Below are 21,664 nucleotides of genomic sequence, written 5' to 3' on the forward strand. Positions count from 1 at the left end.
GGAGTGTCACGTGTTCGTTTCCATCTTTATCGTTACCCGTCCATTCTGAAGAAAGAACTTTTTGAAGAACTCCATACTGCAATGTCTAAGGAAAACCAATATTTTAATAATATTATAAATGTGAAAGAGAGTTACTTTGTTTTTTTTTTTTTGTTATGTTTCAACGCCATTTTTTAGCAATGGAATTTATTACTAACAATCCCTTTTTTCTCTGTTTCAACGCCTTATCGACTTGATCGACCAAAGAAATATATTTGGAAATAAATATGTATATTCTATTCTACGAAGTTTGGAAAAATTTTATACGGGTCAGTGAACTCACCCTGTTCACGGGTAAAATCTACTAGATAAATAAACCAATGCAATGATGGAAGTTGGTGGACAGTAAAACAAACTAGTTGATAGTTGAAAACTGGTGTACTTCAGATTTACATAATGAATACTCTCGTCTTAAGTAGGTACAATGGGGGGAAGGGATTATTAGCAATGGAGTTTGACAGCCCCATTGCTAGCAATATGCCTTATTAGGTCGACCTCCACGTGGTTCCCCCTGGAAACCATCGTAAAAAGTTCTTGTTGAATTCGTCACGATGAGCTAACTGACCTACTTCATCGTCACCTATCATCCTTTACTGGTGCTTCGCCAGTGTATACCGATAGTGCGGGTGGGGTTACCATTCCATTATCATCCATAAACTTGGTACAATATATTAACTATATATTATATATTAACTGCTACGTGCTAATATGTGATATAATCTTCATTACCATCATGACATCAGCCTTTAAGTGTCCACTGCTGAACATAAGCCTCCCCCTTGGTGGTTTTGCTAGTACTTGCCACGTTTGGCAGCGGATTGGCAATCGCAATCAGGCTTTAGAGATGGGCTGTCATCCGTCCCTTGCCATCCCTTAGTCTTCTTTTACGATACTCACAGGAAAGGAAGAGATGTTCTATTCTATGCCAGGACCACACGGCCAAGAATATATATACGTATAAATATGCAATATAACATTTTTTTTAATGGGTGAAAATAATATGGTAACTCCGTCTGCGCTATCGGTATACACTGGCGGGGCACCAGTGAGGGGTAATAGGTGAAGATGTAAAAGCAGGTCAGTTAGCCCATCGTGACGAATTGAACGATAAATTTGTGATGATAGTTTCCAGGGGGAACCGCGTGGAGATCGACCTGATATTGATGGCAATGGGGACTTACCTCCCCATTACTAACCATCCCTTCCCTCCGCGATATAATATTAGTATGTTGTTCCATACATTCATGCATGTTCATGGAATGTGTCATTAGTCACGTTACCATATCATACCTTTCCTCAAAAAGTAGGGCATTAGGGTATCCATCCCTACCCTCTGAAAGTATCAACCTATTTACAAAAAAAAAAACAATAAAAATTACAAAAAAATGTTTATGTTTATAGCCAGTAGCCTTATATTATGTGAAAAATATAATGAACTGTTCCCATTCAAATTTTCATCAATTACACAGTATTTTCAACAGAAAGGGTTCTACGGATTGGACGCGAGTCGTGTGCGATTTTTTAAAATGCATATATTTCATTGTTATATTCCATACATGGGCCAATTTGCAAACAAACGTACAGGGGATTAAGCTCTGTAGCTTGTTACAAATTAAATTGAATCAATTCGTTAGAATGGGATTTGTTATTACATGAGTTTAGTAGCGATTCTAAATTGGATGAGTATTTCGTGATTATGTAATGTGTGCGTTTCAAAAGAATATGCATGGTATTTTTTATATACTACTAGCGGCCCAGTACGTGCTTCGCTACGTATAAAGTGAAGAAATAAAAAAAAAAAATATTATGATCGCTGAAAATTTGCTTTAATCGAAGCACGTCCAAAATGAAACGACCGTGTTAGATATTTATTTTAAATTATATAAATTTTCTTAAACATCTTGTGTCAAAATGTGTACCTACATTTATTAATAAAAAACAAAGTAACTACTTTAAATATAATAAAACGTTCAAATTGTTATTATATCAAATTTGGTAATAAATTATTCTTGTAATGTATATTAAACTAATTTATATTTTAATTAAGTATAGAACACTAATTTATATTTTAATTAACTTTATAATTATTTATTGTCATGATACTTGAATAAAAAGTAATGAAATTGTAAGAACAGGTGGTCTCGCTGACTTGTTCACTCGAATTCAGCCCTGTAGATACAAAAGACTGTTACTTGGGTGGGGAGACAACACTTCTTGTCCAACCGTTGAACAGAGCGGAGCTCTCTGGCGTATCAAGAGTGAACAAGTATAGTGAACCACGTGGTCATTATATAAAATATACAATTAATGTTGATGGAAGTCCTAAAGAAGCTATATTTAAATTAGTGTCAATGGACTAACAGAAGTTGGGTATTTATATTATATTATTTGTTATATATCAAATATAAAGTAAAATAAGTAAATATATGATTTAATAGTATGATATCTAGATTAAAGGAACTGTAAGTACTTGTGCTTCATTTCTATTTATTACTAAGAGGCTTACAACCTTTATATTATTAAAGAATATATTATATACATATATGTAAAGTTAGTATTACGTAGTACACCTCACATATCATTCTATATATATATATATATATATATATATATATATATATATATATATATTTGACAGCACAATCCCCATCTTAAAAAAAGTTTGAATTTGACACAAAAATCCCCATTAACAAAATAATCCGCCATTTATTGAATTCATTTGTTATAAAAAATGTGATAAATGAAGAACCGCTCGACCGATTTTGTGCAAACTTCACATAAACCATCTACTAAATACGTCCGAACAAAGCCTGAACATTTGGTTTGGATAGGTGAGGCCGTTCTTAAGTTATAAAATTACAACGAAAAGTGGCATTAATTTATATATATATATATATATATTTATAGACTATGGTAGCGTACGGGTAAACGCAGTGTAAGACGACCTCCACTAGATGAAGTGACGACCTGAAATGCGTCGCAGGGAGTCAGTGGATGCAGGTGGCTCAGGACCGTTCTTTATGGCAGTCTATGGGGGCCGCTTATGTCCAGCAGTGGACGGGTAATGGCTGAAATCATGATAATGATATATGTACATGTTCTTATACATTAGTATCTATATAATAGTTTGCCACCTACCCTTTGCCTTTTTCTCAATGTCCTCTACCAGAAAGTCGTTTGGAAAAGATTTCTTAGCAGTAAGGGCGCCTTTTGTATCACTTCTCATTAATATTTACTATTCTATTATATAATGCAATGGTGCAATAAAGTGTAAATAAATAAATTGTCACTAATGGGGATTGCGATCCTATATTATAAATATTAGCTAATTCCAAGTGAATACGTCACGATGGGCTAACTAAAATGTCTTCATCCTCACTTATCATCCTTCACTGGTGTCCCGCCAGCGTAACCGTGAAGCAGTTGTGTTTGCATTGCTGTGTTTCGGTTTGAAGGGTGGGATATGGCGTGAATTTACAGGGTACAGAGAAATAACACCTGAGTCCTCAGGAATGGCAACGCATGGGGGGTATCATGGGCAAAACAGTATACTCTGTTATGTCCATGGTACTGCTCATGTCTATAGGCGACGGTTACCACTTTCCATCAGGTGGACCGTCAGCTTGTTTGCCATTCTAAGTTGTATAAAAAAAACAAAGTATACCGACATCGCAGGCGGGGTTACCACACCATTTTCACCTATTAAAATGAAAATATTTCTAAATATCACAAAAATGAATACATTCATGTCTGTAACTCGTGGAGCCCTAAGAAGTTTATGGAAATATTAATTAATGCCGTCGTTATAAGAAACTCGTTGCAAAATAAATATTTGATTTAGGACTTTATGAAGTAATATGAATACCTATATTTATATTATAACATATATACACACAATAAACCGAGACGGTACAGTCTTTTAATTAATATTTACTCATTTTATTTTCCATTTAGAAAATGGAAATAAAGTCGTCTACATGAGAAGGTTTGTTCCATTCGTGATTTTGTCGTGAAGCAGTTGTTTGCATGGCTATGTTTTTTGAAGAATGCGATATGGCAGTGAAATTACATAGTACTGGTGTAATGAAATTACATAGTATTAATTACATCTTAGTCCAGGGGGAAAGGGATTGCTAGTAATGTGATCTAAGAGCCCCATTGCTGGTAATATACCCTATAAGATCGACCTCTTCGCTTTTACTCTAAAAACCGTTGTGGTTAACACTTTTATAATATTAGTAGGAATTCGTTATATTAAAGTATGTTTGTAGGTGTTTAAAATAGGGAAATTACACACAGAATGCTGAGATCTGACAGACAAAAAATATAATGAAAAGCTTTACAATTGGCTTGTTGAGAAATGTTTTTATTCACTTGAAGACTATTTTAAAGTAAAATTTAAAGAAGAAATTCCAAATGAAATATTTTCACGCCACATGGTTGAATGTCGACAGTATTTCCTTTAACATTAATTACTTCTGTTTCGGTTTGAAGGGTGAGATATGGTAGTGAATTTATAGAGTACAGAAGAATAACACCTAAGTACTCAAGAACGGCAACGCATGGGGGGGTATCATGGGCGAAACAGTATACTTTGTTATGTCCATGGTACTGCTCATGTCTATAGGCGACGGTTATCACTTTCTATTAGGTGGGCTGTCAGCTTGTTTGCCATTCTTAGTTGCATAAAAAAATCTATATATATATAAATAAATAAATATCAAGAAATCATAACTCGCAACACATGTATATTTAGTTTTTTTTTTTTTATTTCAAATTATTAAATTGGATTTATAGTAATTATCTAAAAATAAATTGACATTGGAAAAAAATAAATTTCCAATTTATCGTTAAGCTTTAGTCGGATACAATATTAAACTTGGATTAATCTTTATTAAAATTCGATTTTGTCTTCTGAACGCAAATTTGAATCTGCAGGATTAGGAGGCAAAGTCTCCACAGGGCAAAGTGATTCATAACTATAAATTACTTTATCTTTTACATGCAGATTTGTAATCCTTCTTTAACCAGAATTCGAGTTTAAAATACATCTTCCAATCATTAAAGTTTCGTTTTCAATACGCTATATCGGTGAATTCGTCGACCTTACCGGGATATATTGATGGAATGAAATTATTTCGCAAAGATTTTAAATGATCAAATAGAAGTGATGAACATTTGGTCTCTGAGAAGACGTGCAAATATTTTGGTTATTTTTTAATTAGATAGGTACATACTTTTTTTATATTAATTATAAATAATTATTCATATATCTTCTTTATTGCACTTGTAAATTACTTTATTAATGCATTTATAAATGTTGTAAGCAAGGGTGGACTTATCTCTGACAGAGATCTCTTCCAGTCAACCCAATGCAGTTAGAAAGTATGTTGTTAGCGGGCAGCTGAAGTGCTACAACTATTAATATTTAGAGCATATAAACAAATTACAGTTAAATAAAATATTAAGATATGTAATAAAATATTACATAAATACATATACTATAAATAAATATAATACCTACCTACTTATACAATAGATGTTAAAATAAATTAATATACTACCTACAATAGAAATTTACAAATAAGGTTTGACAGTTTTTATTACAATTAGAAAAATGAAAAATTAAGATTATGACTCGAAGAAAAGAAAATGTAGCTTCAACCTTTTCAAAAATATTTTCAAAAGTTTTTTTTAATATATGAGATAAGAATAATAACAGAATGGTACCAACGAGATACTAAAAGAAACAGAGGTAGACAAAATAAGAGATGGGAGAATGACATTAGGAAAAAAGCCGGTCCAATATGGACTCGCAAATCAAAGGGCAAGACAGAATGGAAATCTTTAGAGGAGGCCTACGTCGGAAGACAAACTGTATCGGAACAAAGACCGTTTATGCCCCATTGCTAGCAATATACCTTATTAGGTCGACCTCCACGTGGTTCCCCCTGGAAACCATCGTGAACAATTCTTGTTGAATTCGTCACGATGGGCTAACTGACCTACTTCATGCTCACCTATCATCCTTCACTGGTGCCCCGCCGGTGTATACCGATAGCGCGGGCGGGGTTACCATTCCATTATCATCCATTTAAAAAAAAAGACCGTTTATTGATATTTAGTTTCAACATAAATGAAAAAATTAGTTTTAGTCATAATTTTTTTTTTCTAATACACGATATATTTCTATATAATACTTACCGGTTTAATTTGCATTTTATTTTACCTGACTGGTTTGTCAGGCTTCGCGTTTGCTGCTCGATCGTTCAAGACTAAGGGCCTCGGACGGTCCCGAAACTAGTCGAGCTTTCTAGACCAAATTAGACGTAAGTTAAACCAATAGTTAGATTCATCATCATCATCATATCAACCCTTAACCGTTCACTGCTGAACATAAGCCTCCCCCTTGGGGGGGTTTTGCTAGTAGTTTACGCTTGGCAGGCGGATTGGCAACCGCAGTCAGGCTTTAGAAATGTTTTAAGAGGGACACTGCTGCCCATCCCTCGCCGTCCCTTAGTCGACTTACGACACCCACGGGACAGGAAGGGGTAGCCTATTCTATGCTGGGACCACACGACCAGCTGTCAGATTACAATGGCACTATTCTTATAATTTTACATTTATATCAATAATTAAAACAAAATGCCTGTATAGCAGTCTTATTAACAGGGATTAAATGTAGCCTTGTCCATGGCCAAGTTCCAAGACAAAGGCTTTTTTACCAGCATCAGATTTCAAAGAGCATTGAGTTAATAAACATAATTTAGAGATTGTGTTGTACAAGAAAAAAACTCGACTTTAATTGTAACGTAAGCAGTTATTTTTATTTAAAATTAAACGACTGAACCGATTTTGATAAAATTTGTATAGGACCAATATCTAAATATATCCTTTCAGATAAAGAATAATAATTTAAAAAAATCTGTTTAGAACTAAATTTACTTTTTGGCGTTCCATTGTTTCTGCCTATCCTAATTAGAGACAGGCGTGACAGATATGTATGTATGTATGTTCAGAACTAACGGAGTTATGAGGTAATAAACGTAAAAAATACAACCTAATTCAGTTTTTAACTGACTTAAAAAAGGACGAACATTTTTTTAGAATATTTTTATTTATGAATTAATATTTTCGTTCGTTACACGAGCATTTTTTTTAAATAACAATTGTACATTCTTGATTACATTTATAAATTACAAAGATAATGCAGTTATAAATATTGTGAGCAAGGGTGGACTTATCTCTGAGGGAGATCTGGACCAGCTAATTATTCGAAAATATTAAAATGTTTTTAATTGATTTTAAAAATTCACAGATAATGCAAACTTTGCCCGATTTCAATGTAAACACTCTAAGTTAATAACAGATAAATGAGTACTCGGAAAGCGACGCCGCCGACTTAAAAGGGAAAAAAAAAATACTCTCACGACGGTAAATATTTATTTTAAGGGAATTAATTAGTTTTTAAGCGACTCCCAAATTAAGAAGGTTGTCATTTCGTATGAATTTTTCTGCGACTAAGTTACGTCACGCCAATTTTAAGGACTTCCACAGTTTCTTTTGCAGATAAATGAGTACTCGGAAAACGACCCAACGAACTTAAAAGGAAAAAAAATGTAAATATTTATTTTAATGAAATTAATTTTTTTTTATACTGCTATGGTGGCAAATAAGCATATAGCCCGTCTGATGGTAAACGGGGTTACCGTAGGTTATTATTTTTTTGTTTCGAGAGCGGGCGCGCAGCATATACCCTGCACGCCTATAGGGAGTCACCGAGTTCGATGGGTCTCTGGCGGTGTCCCGGTAGACTTCAAAGCGGGAACCTGCGGCACCGTCGCTATTATGAGATGGGAGGTATATCGTCAGGTTATTTAGCCGGTAGGAGTCCGGCAGTACGCACGCGGTCCCTAAACTGTATGGATCTGCATGATGCATTTTTCCTGACGTAAAAGGAAAGGTTATTTTTTTTATGACATAGGGGGCAAACGAGCTTGCGACTTGTAACACGAGTGGCATTGCAGGTGTGCTGTCGGCCTTTCAAAAAGGAATATATGCTCTTTTCTTGAAGGTTATAATGTCGTATCGGTTCGGAAATACTGCTGATGGAAGTTGATTCCAAAAAGTGGTTGCGCGTGGAAAAAAGTGCATTGTAAAACGCACGATTCTTGTGATAGTGTGACATTTATTATTATTTAGTGCCACAGTATTCAATAGGCATTTAAAATGAACTAGAATAAACATTGAAAACTTGTCCGCGATATATTTTACGTGCCTTTAGACCTGTACCTATGGACGGCTATAACACCAGGGATATCACATGCGTATTGTCGACTTTTAAGAAACCTTACTACACCCTAATTAATTTATAACCGACTTCCAAATTAAAATTTTTATTTCGTGTGAAATTTTTGCGACTAAGTAGTGTTTTTACCGTAAAGCAGTTGTGTCTGCATGGCTGTGTTTCGGTTTGTAGGGAGGGATATGGCGTGAATTTACTGGGTACAAAGGAATAACACCTGAGTCCTCAGGAATGGCAACACATGGCGGGTATCATGGGCGAAACAGTATACTCTATTATGTCCATGGTACTTGCTCATGTCTATAGGCGACGGTTACTATTTTCCATCAGGTAGACCGTCAGCTTGTTTACCATTCTAAGTTGTATAAAAAAAAAATTTTTGACTAAAGTCGCATTCCTTGTTCATTAGTCATCTAGTTATCTATGACCTCTACTGTGAAGAAGACTACGTGCTTACTAAATTTCATGAAAATCGGTCGAGTCATGACAACGCCAAGACATAACAAACAAACTCATTTCTTCATTTATTATATAAGTAAAAATAAAAATAAAAAAAATAAGGATTTCCAATAACTTTAGGATCTGTCTACCCTATAATGAAAATTAATACGATTATTTAATTCAAATTACACCTACCGTGGTCGCGAATAGACTGATGTAATTGTCATATCTCCGCTTCTAAGGCAGAAGTTTTTTCTTCTACCCACTTATTGTTGAGGGGAAAGGAATTGTTAGTAATGGGGTCTAATTTCCCCATTACTATCAACACACTCCATCAGGTCGACCTCTATGCGGGTCCCCCTGAAAACCATCATGCTTTTTTTCTAATGAATTCTATTCTGATGGAATTCGTCACGATGGGCTAACTGATCTGTTTTCATCGTCACCTATTATCCCTCACTAGTGCTCCGCCAGCGTATACCGATGGCTCAGGTAGGCAGTACTAGGCAGGCAGGGGATACCATTCCATTATTACCCATTAAAAAAAAACCCCACTTATTGTCCCATTATTTCATATAAATTGTGTCACTATACTGAAGGTTTCTGCAGAGTACACTGGCCGTGTCTTTATTCGATGCATATTATAACCATAAAGCGTGCAACGTGAAATTCTAAAAGTTAATACCTTATAAGAAGCCTGATATGAATTTAGATTTTTTTACCACTGAGGTGGCAGGTTAGCAGTTACCGTAGCCTATGAATGCCAGCAATACCAGAGGTTTTTTTCAGGATCTGCCGAGATCCTGTTATTTGGGAGCCGAAGAGCATCGCTATCGGAATACAATGCACAGCGGTGCATATACATGGTAAGCTATTTTGATTCAGAGGTAGGAGCCGTTGCCGTTGCCGACCCTGAAAAAACCTCTTTAACCCCCTTTTGAAGAACCCCATTCTCTTGGGAAAACCTCGGCAGGGACCTCATTCCATTACCTGAGTGTTTGTGAGAGAAAATATCTCTGAAACCGCGACCATTTAGGCTCTAGTGTATGAGGATAAACTTCCTGCCGATAGCAAGCCATACGATGGTAAAAAATGGCCGTGGGCCATTTTGATCAATTCCTCTGAGCACAATCCATTGTACAAGCGGTAGAACACGCAGAGTGAGGCAAAAACTCTTGAAATCAAAAGAGATAAATGATGCAACAAAATAACATTCATGAAAAAGTATCAATTTATTGTATTCACACACAAATAGAATTTAATATAACAATTTGAGTGATCTTTAATTACATTTTCAGGAAGTTACAAAATTTTGTGAATAAGTAATAAATTAAATAACACTCTATTATTATTATTATGCAATAATATTATTAAGTTAAATTGTAAAAATGATATAACGAGATCTATTCTGTTTAAAATTACACTGAATGTTATCAAATTTCATAACATTACAAAATTAATGAGTATTTTAAAATTAATATTTACAATATTATTTAAGACACGAATTTAAAATTAACAATTAGTGAACAAAAGCAATTTTATAATTATTACACAATTTAGAATTTACAATTTAAAAAAGGGACACGAATATAATCTAATTTATTTATAATTTGTTGAGTTAATTGAATAAAAGTTCACAATATGTTTCAAATTTTAAATTAGATAAAAACTTTTATTCTTTTTTTGAAACGATATTATAAATTTTATTAATTGAAAGTGGACCCCAATTACTTTTATTCATTGCACAAACATTTTGGAGTATTTACAATAGAAAATGTCATTGGTAGACATTTCTCTCTATCAAAATACTAACGGCACGAGTCTAAACTAGGAAGTCATTTATAAAATCTACGCTTAATTCAATTACAATACTATATAAGGTGCATTAATATTATTTATACGTATATATTTTATTTATATCACAAGCTATTTTTATATTATTACGAGTTAGTGACATAACACGAGAGTATTCGATATTGACTCTTCAACTCTTACCTACTCTCTTATCTGAAATCGCTTAACCTGGCTATCATAATTCAGCCAATTTTAAATATATTTTTCTTCAATCGTAGGATACAACCATTATTTTCTGAACAATCATTCAGAAATTCTACCGGTAATTAATTTGTAATGTAATTTTTATACATATTTGTTATTTACTTATGTAAATAATAAACTTATTAAAAATTTAATTATTTTATTGCTTAATAAGTAAACTGATTTTTATAAGTGAAGATGTAGTAGTAGATTGGTAAGTAAATGTGTGAATGTAAAATATCAGAATTTTGAAATTTTGAAACATTACCTTAAGTGTACTAATATACTATATATAATATACTTTAAATATACCCTTAATTTACTATTTACATATATACAAACCACAAATCTTATGTATTAGCTACTCCAACAGTATAATACAATTTATCTCATTTAAAATTAAAATTAATTAGGTATTAAAATATAAAAATCATAATAATCACAATTTTATTGATTGAATAATTATAAAATTACAATTTTTACATTTAAAAAAGTTTATATTAAATAAATATTAGCAATTAATGAAAATAACAAATAAAAAGTATATTTTCATTCTTATGTACGCTTTATGAAAGAAATACTATATGTACACTTGCTACAAAACGATGTATAAATTTTGCATTTATGTCATTTACTCATTATTTTTACAAACTGTAATTTGTAACTTGAATGTTCTTTTCTTTTTAATTAAAAGCAATTATATCCATGATTTTACAGTATCATCATCAAATCAAAATCAAAGTTTTGAAAAAAAAATTATGAAATACATTTACGGTTATTTATTTAAACATGATTATATTTTTTTTTTATATTTTTTTTTTTGGTGATGTTAAAAATATGTATTTTTACATCTATTAAAATAATCAGTTCAGGGTACGATAGGACTGATATACCTGAAGAAGGTAAAAGCCCAAAAAAATAATTAAAAAAAATCTATTAAAATAAACATCAATTAGAACCGCCGCATTTATTTGCCTAATTCTTCTATTATTGTATTTTTTAATACAAATCAGGAAAAAGTTTATGTGAAAGAAAATATTTAAAAAATCGTATGTAAAAGTGAAAATTTTAGAATAACAAAATTTTACGTAATAAAGTGAATGTGTGAGGCAGACATGCGAAGCCAGGGCAGGCAGCTAGTTTTAATAATAATAACTCTCTGCAAATTCTCTATAATAGTGACTTCTAACCGACGTTTATGGAAGGATATTGAAAAAGTTCTCGTAATTGGATGACCAGGCCCCGAGTTATTGTTAGCAAGAATCTCAAGTAAACTGCAAGATGCAATACAGTTATGGGTCAGTTCATATAAAACTTGATTGTGCAATTCCCTCCTGTTTAGTCTTTACTATTCGCCGTATGGTCCCAGCATAGAATAGTTGGTGTAGTAAGAACTGACTAAGGGCGGGCGAGGGATGGGCACCAGCGTCCCTCTTAAAACATCTCTAATAGCCTAACTGCGGTTGCCAACCCGCCTGCCAAGTGTGGCAACTACTGGAAAAACTCCTCTTATGGCGAAGGCTTATGTTCAGCAGTGGACAGTTAAGAGCTGAAATAATCCTTATTAACGTTATAAATGTAAAAGTGTATTTGTTTGTTACCTTATAACGCCTTAACGGTGTAACCAATCACTATAAATTTTAACATATAATTATTATAAAATGTACTATATATGATGAAGCAGGATAAAAGCTATTTCTTATCCCGGTAATACGAATGAGGTAACGGATAAAAGCCCGTGACGTCTAGTGATAATCTCAGATGAAGAAGAGGTGAAAGCAATTCATCATCATCGTCATCACCTTTGAATTCTATCGTTGCTTTATTAGTATTATAGTATATTATCGTGTCTGTATGTATATTTATATGTATGTTTTGTGTATTAATATTAATATATTATTTGTATATGTAAGTAATATTTGTTTAATGTATTCATGTATGTATATTTATATAATCATATTGTGCAGTAGTTCTCCATTGTATGTGTTGTAATTTGTAAGTCAATATAGATACGTCTGTAACTGTTTATCCAAAACAATTTTCAATATTTTTCACCACATAATTATTTTACTGTTTTTCCAAAGATTGACTGGGAGAGTATGTTTAATATAAAATTAAACCCGCCTTTTATACCAAACGTGTTTTGTAATGTGGCTAATAAAGAAAAAAATGAATAGATGAAATTTTTTTAAATATTATTTTTTTAATTTCTCAATGTCCTCTACCCAAAGGTGGTCCAAAAGAGATTGCTTAGCGATAAGGCCGCCTTTTGTATCATTTCTAAGATTCACTGTATTCACAACTTTATAATTTGTGTAATAAAGTATAAAATAAATAATTAATATAATTTCCAAATTTGTTCTCAATCTAATATATTTCTTTCTTTATTTTCTCCAAACTTTTAATTACATTCAAAGTTTTAAAGAATGTTGGAAGTAAACAATCATATACTTTTTAATTTCGGTGTATGAAACAATGAATTTTAAACTTTAAATCAAACCAACACAGATACTAAACGATAAGACTCTCAAGTCATTCAATTCTAACCAAGTATAATTAATGTTCAGAAAAAAATTTCATTAAATATAAAAATCTATTTACAGTATGTTAACTAACGTAACCCATTCCGTAAAACTAGCGGCGGCATTTCACTTAAATTTTCTATAATTCTATGTTTTGGTGTAATAAATAGTCAAATAAAGTAAGTAAAGTATAAGTAAAGTAAAGTATTATTATTATTATAAATAAAAAATATTATATATATAATATTATATTAATAGATAATTAAATAATATATGAAAACTCGTAAATTTGGTGTCAAAGCAATTGCTACCATCACCAATGTAGTGGTGATAGCAAATGCCTTTTTTTGGAATACATTTAGATTGGACAATATAGAGAAGTCTTACATAAGACATGCATTAACTAAAAATTGTCTCTTAGTAAGTAGCCTGAATTCGGTCAGCACTCAGGCACACGACGGGTTTAAAAGTCAGGTATACCCTATTTTAGTACAGATTCAATTTTAGTTTATCGAAATCGGATAGTAGGCACAAACGATTAAAATGGCTGGTAAACTAAAAACGGTGCTAATATTCACATAACTCGATTCTGCGTAGCCATGAAATTCTTTGTAGAATTTCGAGAAATTGTTGCAAACAGGAAAAAACGATTTCATTTATTTGAGGGGCATAATTCTCACAAAGCATTTATTAGGTACTTACAAACTAATAATATTGAACATAAAGATTTATTTAACTACATACTAAATAACTAATTAAAGAAAATCAATATAAAAAAGTATGGCTGGCGTAGAAAGGGCTTCTTCTTTTTCTCGTAGGTGTCTTAAGAGGTAACTAAGGAAACATAATACTAGAGAGATAGGTAAGGCAGTAGCATCCTACATAAAACATCACGAAAATCTGATTTCTAACCGCCTGCCAAGCGTGAAAACTACTGGCAAAACTCACTAAAGCTGATATAAATATAAAAAATAAATATGATGAAACTTATAATTAGAAATCCTTTTTGAGACTATATATTTAGAAAGTATAAAATATTGGTAATTACAAAATAAAATACTAAACTTAAATCGGATTAACACAAAACCTTACGGTTATTCAATGGAAAGACTGTTTCAATAATCCATGAATATTCGAACACTGGTCGTTATTATTACTATTAAATTATTTATCAATAACATTTTCTAATCAGTTTTAAAATTCTTTGTCGCCTAAATCTAAAAGTACTTAGCAAAAACAACTAATAGTAATGTATTAAAAAAGCTCTTTTCGCTTGACGATGCCTGATAATATTTCACTTCGTCTTGCGTAGGCGGTGAAAAAGTATCCTCTGAATGGAGTCGATTTGAACAAATCAACTTATCTTCTAGAATGTGCAGAAGTTTCCTTCGAGGCGATACTGTTTCTAATTCTCTATTTTTGACAGCATCATCGTAAACTTTATCATATTCAAGGTCTTCTTCTTCGGAATCTCTTCTGTAATCAATTTGTTTAATATTTGGCGAATGTTCAGTATTTACAACTATTGTTTTACCTAAGCTTATTTCAAGTTTATCATCCATGATGCAGTTTAAATACTTCAATGAGTTTTTTAATCGCTTGCTCCGTGTTTCGTTGTAAAGAGTATGCAACCAAGATAAGCGGCAGTCACAGGTCAAGTTGTTACCTGAGAAAGAACAAATACACATTGAATAATCAATACAGTTTCGTAGATATTATTTAAAACCTACATCAAACAGTAATTTCTCATAACACAAATCCTAATGTATTTTTGTGAAGAAAATTATGTGTGTCAAGATAAAAAGTATCCTTTATTAAATTAGGATAACGTCTTTCTATCTTTCAAATTTTACTCAAACCTATGTTGTCGTTTATGTGTATTTGAATAACACCTATTTTTACAAGTGTATCCTACAAACTTTCACATATCTAATATTATTGAACCGAATATTTTAGTTTCTAGTGCTTCGTGCAACAAAATTAATAATTGGTCTTTTATAATCATTTTTCTGTCTGTCTATCAAGATTATTCTTTAAAACAGGTAACAAAATATAGTAAAACAAGTATAACAGAATACTGTAACTGATATAATTAAGAACTTATTTAGATTTATGGCTTAATTTTGACTGATTCTAGAAAATCGCAATTCATTATAATTACAAACTCTCGCCAAATTTTACTTAACTGTAAGCAGAGACTACAAACCGTCAGTTATTATTCTGTTATACTTTCCATACTTGCTTTATATACGAAACATAGCCACACATAAGCTTGTCGATTTCTAAACTTCTCTCTTTAAAAAATCTTCAGTTTGGCCACAGTAAGATACTTACAGTAGTAATGAAACTAATTCTAATTTAACAATCGTCATCATCATATCAGCTGTTAACTATCCACTGCAATAATACTAACCAATTTCGCAGGACATTGTTAGAGTAATAAGTACCAAGCTCACACAATATGAACGATGCAGGACCGAAACAAAGTCAGTTAAATCACTAGCGACAATGCGAGCACAACGGTTCTGTACAAAACATAACTTGTCTACCGTAAAATATTTATGCTATTAAAACGTCGCATAGTAGCAAACCATACATAAATGGTGGATTTATTAACGGTAATACAATAAACGTTTTAAATTTAGACGAAAAATTTTATAAAAATCATATACTGATAGTAATAAAACAATCTATGAATTGATGAGAAAAAATATAGGAATTCCTTTGTATAATATAAGATGAAAAAGATGATCCATGGATTCATTAACTGGTTCTAGAGGAAAAAAAATCTATTGCTAGATCTACGTGTATATCTAAATAAAAAATGTGTTACACCTAATAATAAAAGAATATAAAAAATCAACTAAGATCATGCTAGATATGTACGATTCTATGAAAACATTCTGTAGATCCAGATTATGAATCCAAATAAAACTACACAAAAAATCAGCTGAGACCATATATTAAACTAATCTCTGAATCCGAATGTAGACACAAGTTATGCATCCAAACGAAAGAATACAGAAAATTTCCCAAAATTATGTTGACTACGTAAGATTCTGTAAAACTGTCTCCAGATCTAAATTAAGGTCCAAATGAAAGAACACAAAAGGCAACCAAGATCATATTAAATAATTATACAGTTTTACGCAAAATTGTAGATACAAATGAAAGCTTAAAAGAATACAAATGAAAGATCATAAGATCATGTTGAACACGTACAATTCTATAAAACTGTCTCCAGATCCAAATGTTGATCCATATGATGGGTCCAAATAAAAGATAAAAAAAAAACTCAGAGCATGTTAGTCACGTACCATTCTATAGCAGTCACGTCTCTAAACTAGTATATCAAATAAACTATTACACGTGAACCCAATTTATAGACGAGTCTTAACGTAAGAGGGCACATTCGAAGTCACCTTCTAGAAGGTGTTTTACAATGTAACATTCCTCAGATACAGTTTATAGGGTATCAAACGAAATGATTTGATGAGACGAACAATTATCTGATATTAAAGAATATATATTTATAATAACAATAATAATAAAATTAGATTAGATGTGTCATTTTATCCATTCCAATCAGAAATTGCATTCCGAACAGAGCAAAGGATTCTTAAAAAAATTACTATTTAAGAATGTTTATGATTAAGTTTAATTGAATAAAACATATTTATTAGGTTTTTTAGTTTAATGCTTGTCTTTTAAATTGACCCAATAATTTTGCATTGTAGATGCATTTATGCAAAATCCAGGTTGCATTTCAAAATACAAAATAATTTAGGGACTTATATAATCAAAAGACTCATGAATATATCTGATTGCATTTAACAAAATATATTCAGTAACATCATAATTTATTTGATAATCAAAAATACGAGTAAGCTTGATTATAATTAAATTCTACAAATAATTCTATATAATATCTTTTTCTAAAAATGATCTACTATATCGGTGTTTCCCAACGTGGGTTCACGCCCCACAGGGGGGCAATTTGATAGTTAAGGAGGGAGGGCAATTAAAATATGGACTCGAAGCGATTTTAATTCTTTTGTTCCGGGTCATTTAAATGCAATGCTACATGTAGATTTCGGTGCCAAATTTAATAAATAAAACAAATAAAAAAACGCTGTAAATATTTATTAAGTATTATTTCGTTTGACATTACCAAAATATCAACTGAGCGATTAGAGTAGTTAAGTAAATTTTGTCGGGAAAAATTATGTATGGGGCAAAAAATTTTAGAAATGTTAAAGTGGGGCATGGCACAAAAAAGGTTGGGAAACACTATACTATATCGTCCTGTAAAATTTCATCACCTTCACTTAATAAGGTGCCTAAATTATGATTGTACATGGATACATGGACAGACTTATACGAAAATGCACTTCAGCAAATATTGTATTCGAATTGTATGCAGACAGAGTCGCAAGCAATAGCTTGTTTCCTATAGTATAAAACATATACCTTTATGATATTAATAATTCACTACGTTTGTAGCGCCATTAAATAGAGAGGACGTAAAATACAGAACTCGGCAGCGGATATAAAATTCTCTCGAAAATACTAAAACTTCCAACGTTTCTGTTATAATAATAAATTTCACATTTAAAAAGCAGCTTTATCTCTTACGAAATATAATGTAAAATAATAGGGCAAAGTGTTAAATACTTTATGAACAAAGTACATACGAGTACATTAAGTAACTTTATGTAATGGCTGCTTAAATGTTCTCTGTTTATTTAATTGTTCTATGATCGATTTTTTTATCAAACTAAATATCTTGATGTAGTTTAGTTCTTGCTATATTTCCAAATGTAATGATAAATTAAAACTGGTTTTAATTCTTTACATTAATTATCATTAAATTCAATAGTTAATTAATAACTGTTTTCTATGTTTTTGATTTAATTACCTGTTACAATTATAAATACCCCTCTCACCGTACTGGTTACGCTTCAAACTCTTTTCTCCTACATTCTTCACGACTCTGGAACGCGCTTCCTGATGCCATTAAGAGACTACCGACTAAACCGTCTTTCAAAAAAAGCGTTAACGCACACTTTTTATTTTTATCCGAGCAGTAAGTACTTTATATTATTCTCAATTTCGTGTATAATATAGTATATGTCATATATGTGTAAGTATATTTGTTATTTATATATATTTATTCGTTTATATATGTAATTTTAGTATGTATGTATATCAATAATTAGTAGTACCGCATTCGAGTATTCTGACACTTCCCTATGGTTGACTGGGAGAGAATGCTTTTAGCATTAAGTCCGCCATGTACACATATTTGTACTAATGAATAAATAAATAAATAAATAAATAAATTCTAATATATAATAATACTAATAAATTTGATAATAATAAATATGTATTATTATTCCATTATACCAAAAGAGCCTGTTGATATTTCACAGAAGTAGACACGAAGCATTAAGTAAAATAATATAGATTTATACCATAAAATTTTGTTCAAATGAAGACAACCGTTGCGAGAATAATCAATAAAACTCAGCGGCTTCCTATAATCTCCAAGTGACTTAGAATACTAAACAATAAAGACAAAGTGAAGCCCGAAGTTATGAAACACAACTCACCGTTCAGAGAGATTAAACCATAATGCGTCTTCATGTTTTCTAAGATCTTCTCAACGACCTCCTTTCTCAGCGTTACCAAGTCATTATTTTTTAAATCTAAAACGGTCAACTTTTGTATATCACCGAAGACGTTATTTTCCAATGTTTTCAATTTGTTATCTGCTAATGAAAGTTTGTTCAACTGACCCAGTCCACCGAAACCCCTCTCCGATATAAATTCTATTTCGTTGCCGTCCAAATAAAGTTCCTGCAGATTCCAAAGTTCAGCGAATGCCAAATCACCTATCATCGTTAATTTGTTTTTCCTCATATCTAACGTAATCAAGTTAGATAGACCCTGGAAGTTCTCTCTGATCACGACGGTCAACAAATTATTGTGGAGGTCCAATTTTATTAGATTGCTCAGATGCTCAAAACAACCGTCGTAGAGCAGACTCAAAGCGTTTTTCGATAGATACAAACTTTGTAAATTTGGTAGCATGTAGAAAACGTCTTGCTGTATCTCGGATATTTGATTTTCTACTATGCTTAAGTTCGTCACCATTAGTAGATGTGCAAACGCCATCTTCTCCAGTTTCATTATTTTGTCCTTTGGCATTGCTATCTCCCTTAGCGTAGTCGAATTTACAAATGCAAAGGCTGGTATATTAAAAATGTTTGCGTATTGTATATTAAGATATTTTAAGTGATTAAGTTTAGCAATAACTTTAGAAGGTATATACGTTAATCCACCATCGGCTCGGACATTGAATACAAGCTTTTCTATATTCGGTTGTGTATAAAATGTTGACCAGAACGGATCGTCTACGGCTATACCGCCATTGAAGACCCAACAGTCTGCTCGTGTCGCCATTTTTACTTTTATTGTGTCGCAATAACAATGTACTTTAGATCCTCTATCTTGGATGTCGCAAATATTGACGGGATGAGAGAAGCCTCTGTTGTTTTTCCATCTTCTCCTCTCTTCGTCGCGTCGACTTTCCGTTACGTTTATTTTGACTATCGCCGCTATCAATAAGATCAAACATTTAAAATTCATGTTTATTCTTCACCACGGGTGCGCGATATCCATCTGTAACAACAAAAAAACAAACAACGTTAAATCCACAAACAGCTGATAGAAGATTGAAGTATCTTAATTCAGGTGAAAAGTAAATACATCAGTACTAAATTATTTGCCATAATGTTACAAAAACTATTTATTAACATTTTATTGTGCAAAAGAAAACTTGTTTTGATGCAATTTCGATTCCAATGAATCATTAAATTTTCATAAACACATTAGATTGAATGTATTTTAATTTGGAATGTGTTTTGAAATATCTTCCTTAAATTATATAAACAGTGTCTCAATTTGTGCTCAATATCTCATTATTAATGCTCAATTTCATTATAATAACACGTTTTTAAACAAGTATTCCACACAGACAGACAAATATGCAAAATTTTCGTCTCGGCATAGAATGGGCCTATTACTTTACCATGGGTGTCGTGAGAAGCGACTAAGGGAAGGCGAGGAGCTGCTACCCAGCGTCTCCCTTATAACTTCTCTAAAATCTGACTGCGGTTGCCAATCCGCCTACGTAGCGTGGCAAAACTCCTACTATATACTATTACTAGTAGCAAAACCTCCAAAATCCACTGCTCTACATAGTTCAGCAGTGAACAGTTAAAGGCTGATATGATGATAATTTGTCATTCTATTCTACAAACAAACCCCTGCCGTAACTTTCAAAATTATATATTTTATACGGGATCTATAATCCCATATTTGATATTTGACGCCACATCTTTAATTCATATCCGTGGAAATATATTTAATATTTTTATCATTTTCTAATAATTAAACTTGATCTTGTGTAAGGATGTAGATTTTCATAAATCTGTTTGGGTTCGATTCTCGATCTGGCCAATTTCGGAAGCGAAATATCCTAAATTGGGTCGGGTCTGCATTTTCCGGGTTGCGGCCCCAGATGTTCGTTATCTCATAATGTGTTATGAGATAACACATACATGCTAAGATACCCTGCGGCGTATCTTAACACGAGGACATGAAAATTGATGTAATTGTATAGCATTTAATATAATAAATAGTTGTTATTAATTTGAAATCTCTTTTCTCAAATCTACTACGTAATTCACTAATTTTAGAGCGAATATCAATGTTTCAAAAACGTTGGGGCCATTTCAATTCTGAGATTAACTTAAATTGACATTGTCATTTCAGTATAATTATATTTTTATTGAAGTTTTTATATTTTCCCGTTGAAACGAAATGGTTTCCTGTAGTAAAAATTGTTCAGATACCTACAGAGATATCTCTACCACAAACTTCCTTAACATATGTTATGTTTATAATATTATATGTCATGTTTATTAAATTATATTTTATTTGTATACCGCGTGATACCGGCATAGAAGGGTTCTTTTACCGTGGGTGTCGTAAGAGGCAACTAAGGGAATTTAATGTACGAAGGGTGGTCAGCAGCCTCCTAAAATAATACCAGAGCCTAACTGCGGTTGCCAAACTGCCTGCCAAGTGTAGCAACTACTGGCAAAATTCTCGTTATGGGGAAGGTCTATGTTCAACAGTGGACAATTAATAGTTGGATCATCGTCATCATCATTGGCAACTAAATTCGTAATATAAAAAATATGTATCAAAATTACTTTTTTCCTTTCCTTTACCTTAGTCTTTTCATGAAACC

At 32.1% G+C, this 21,664-nt stretch overlaps 1 protein-coding gene across 1 annotated transcript in view; it reads right to left on the minus strand.

Annotated features, from left to right (window-relative positions):
- Positions 1-10,119: 10,119 nt before the first annotated feature.
- LOC113510391 (connectin-like) overlaps positions 10,120-21,664 on the minus strand; it is a 48,742-nt gene continuing 37,197 nt past the window's right edge. The window contains exons 2-3 of the mRNA XM_031911013.2: positions 18,957-20,028; positions 10,120-15,010 (exon numbers count right to left, since the gene is read on the minus strand). Of these exons, the coding sequence (XP_031766873.2) occupies positions 14,562-15,010; positions 18,957-19,995 (1,488 nt within the window). The 5' untranslated portion in view covers positions 19,996-20,028 and the 3' untranslated portion in view covers positions 10,120-14,561. The remainder of the gene's footprint in view (positions 15,011-18,956; positions 20,029-21,664) is intronic.

This window comes from Galleria mellonella, unplaced genomic scaffold (genome assembly GCF_026898425.1).
Source record: "Galleria mellonella isolate WM207_F2 unplaced genomic scaffold, CSIRO_AGI_GalMel_v1 utg1634, whole genome shotgun sequence".
NCBI classification, from domain to species: Eukaryota; Metazoa; Arthropoda; class Insecta; order Lepidoptera; family Pyralidae; genus Galleria; species Galleria mellonella.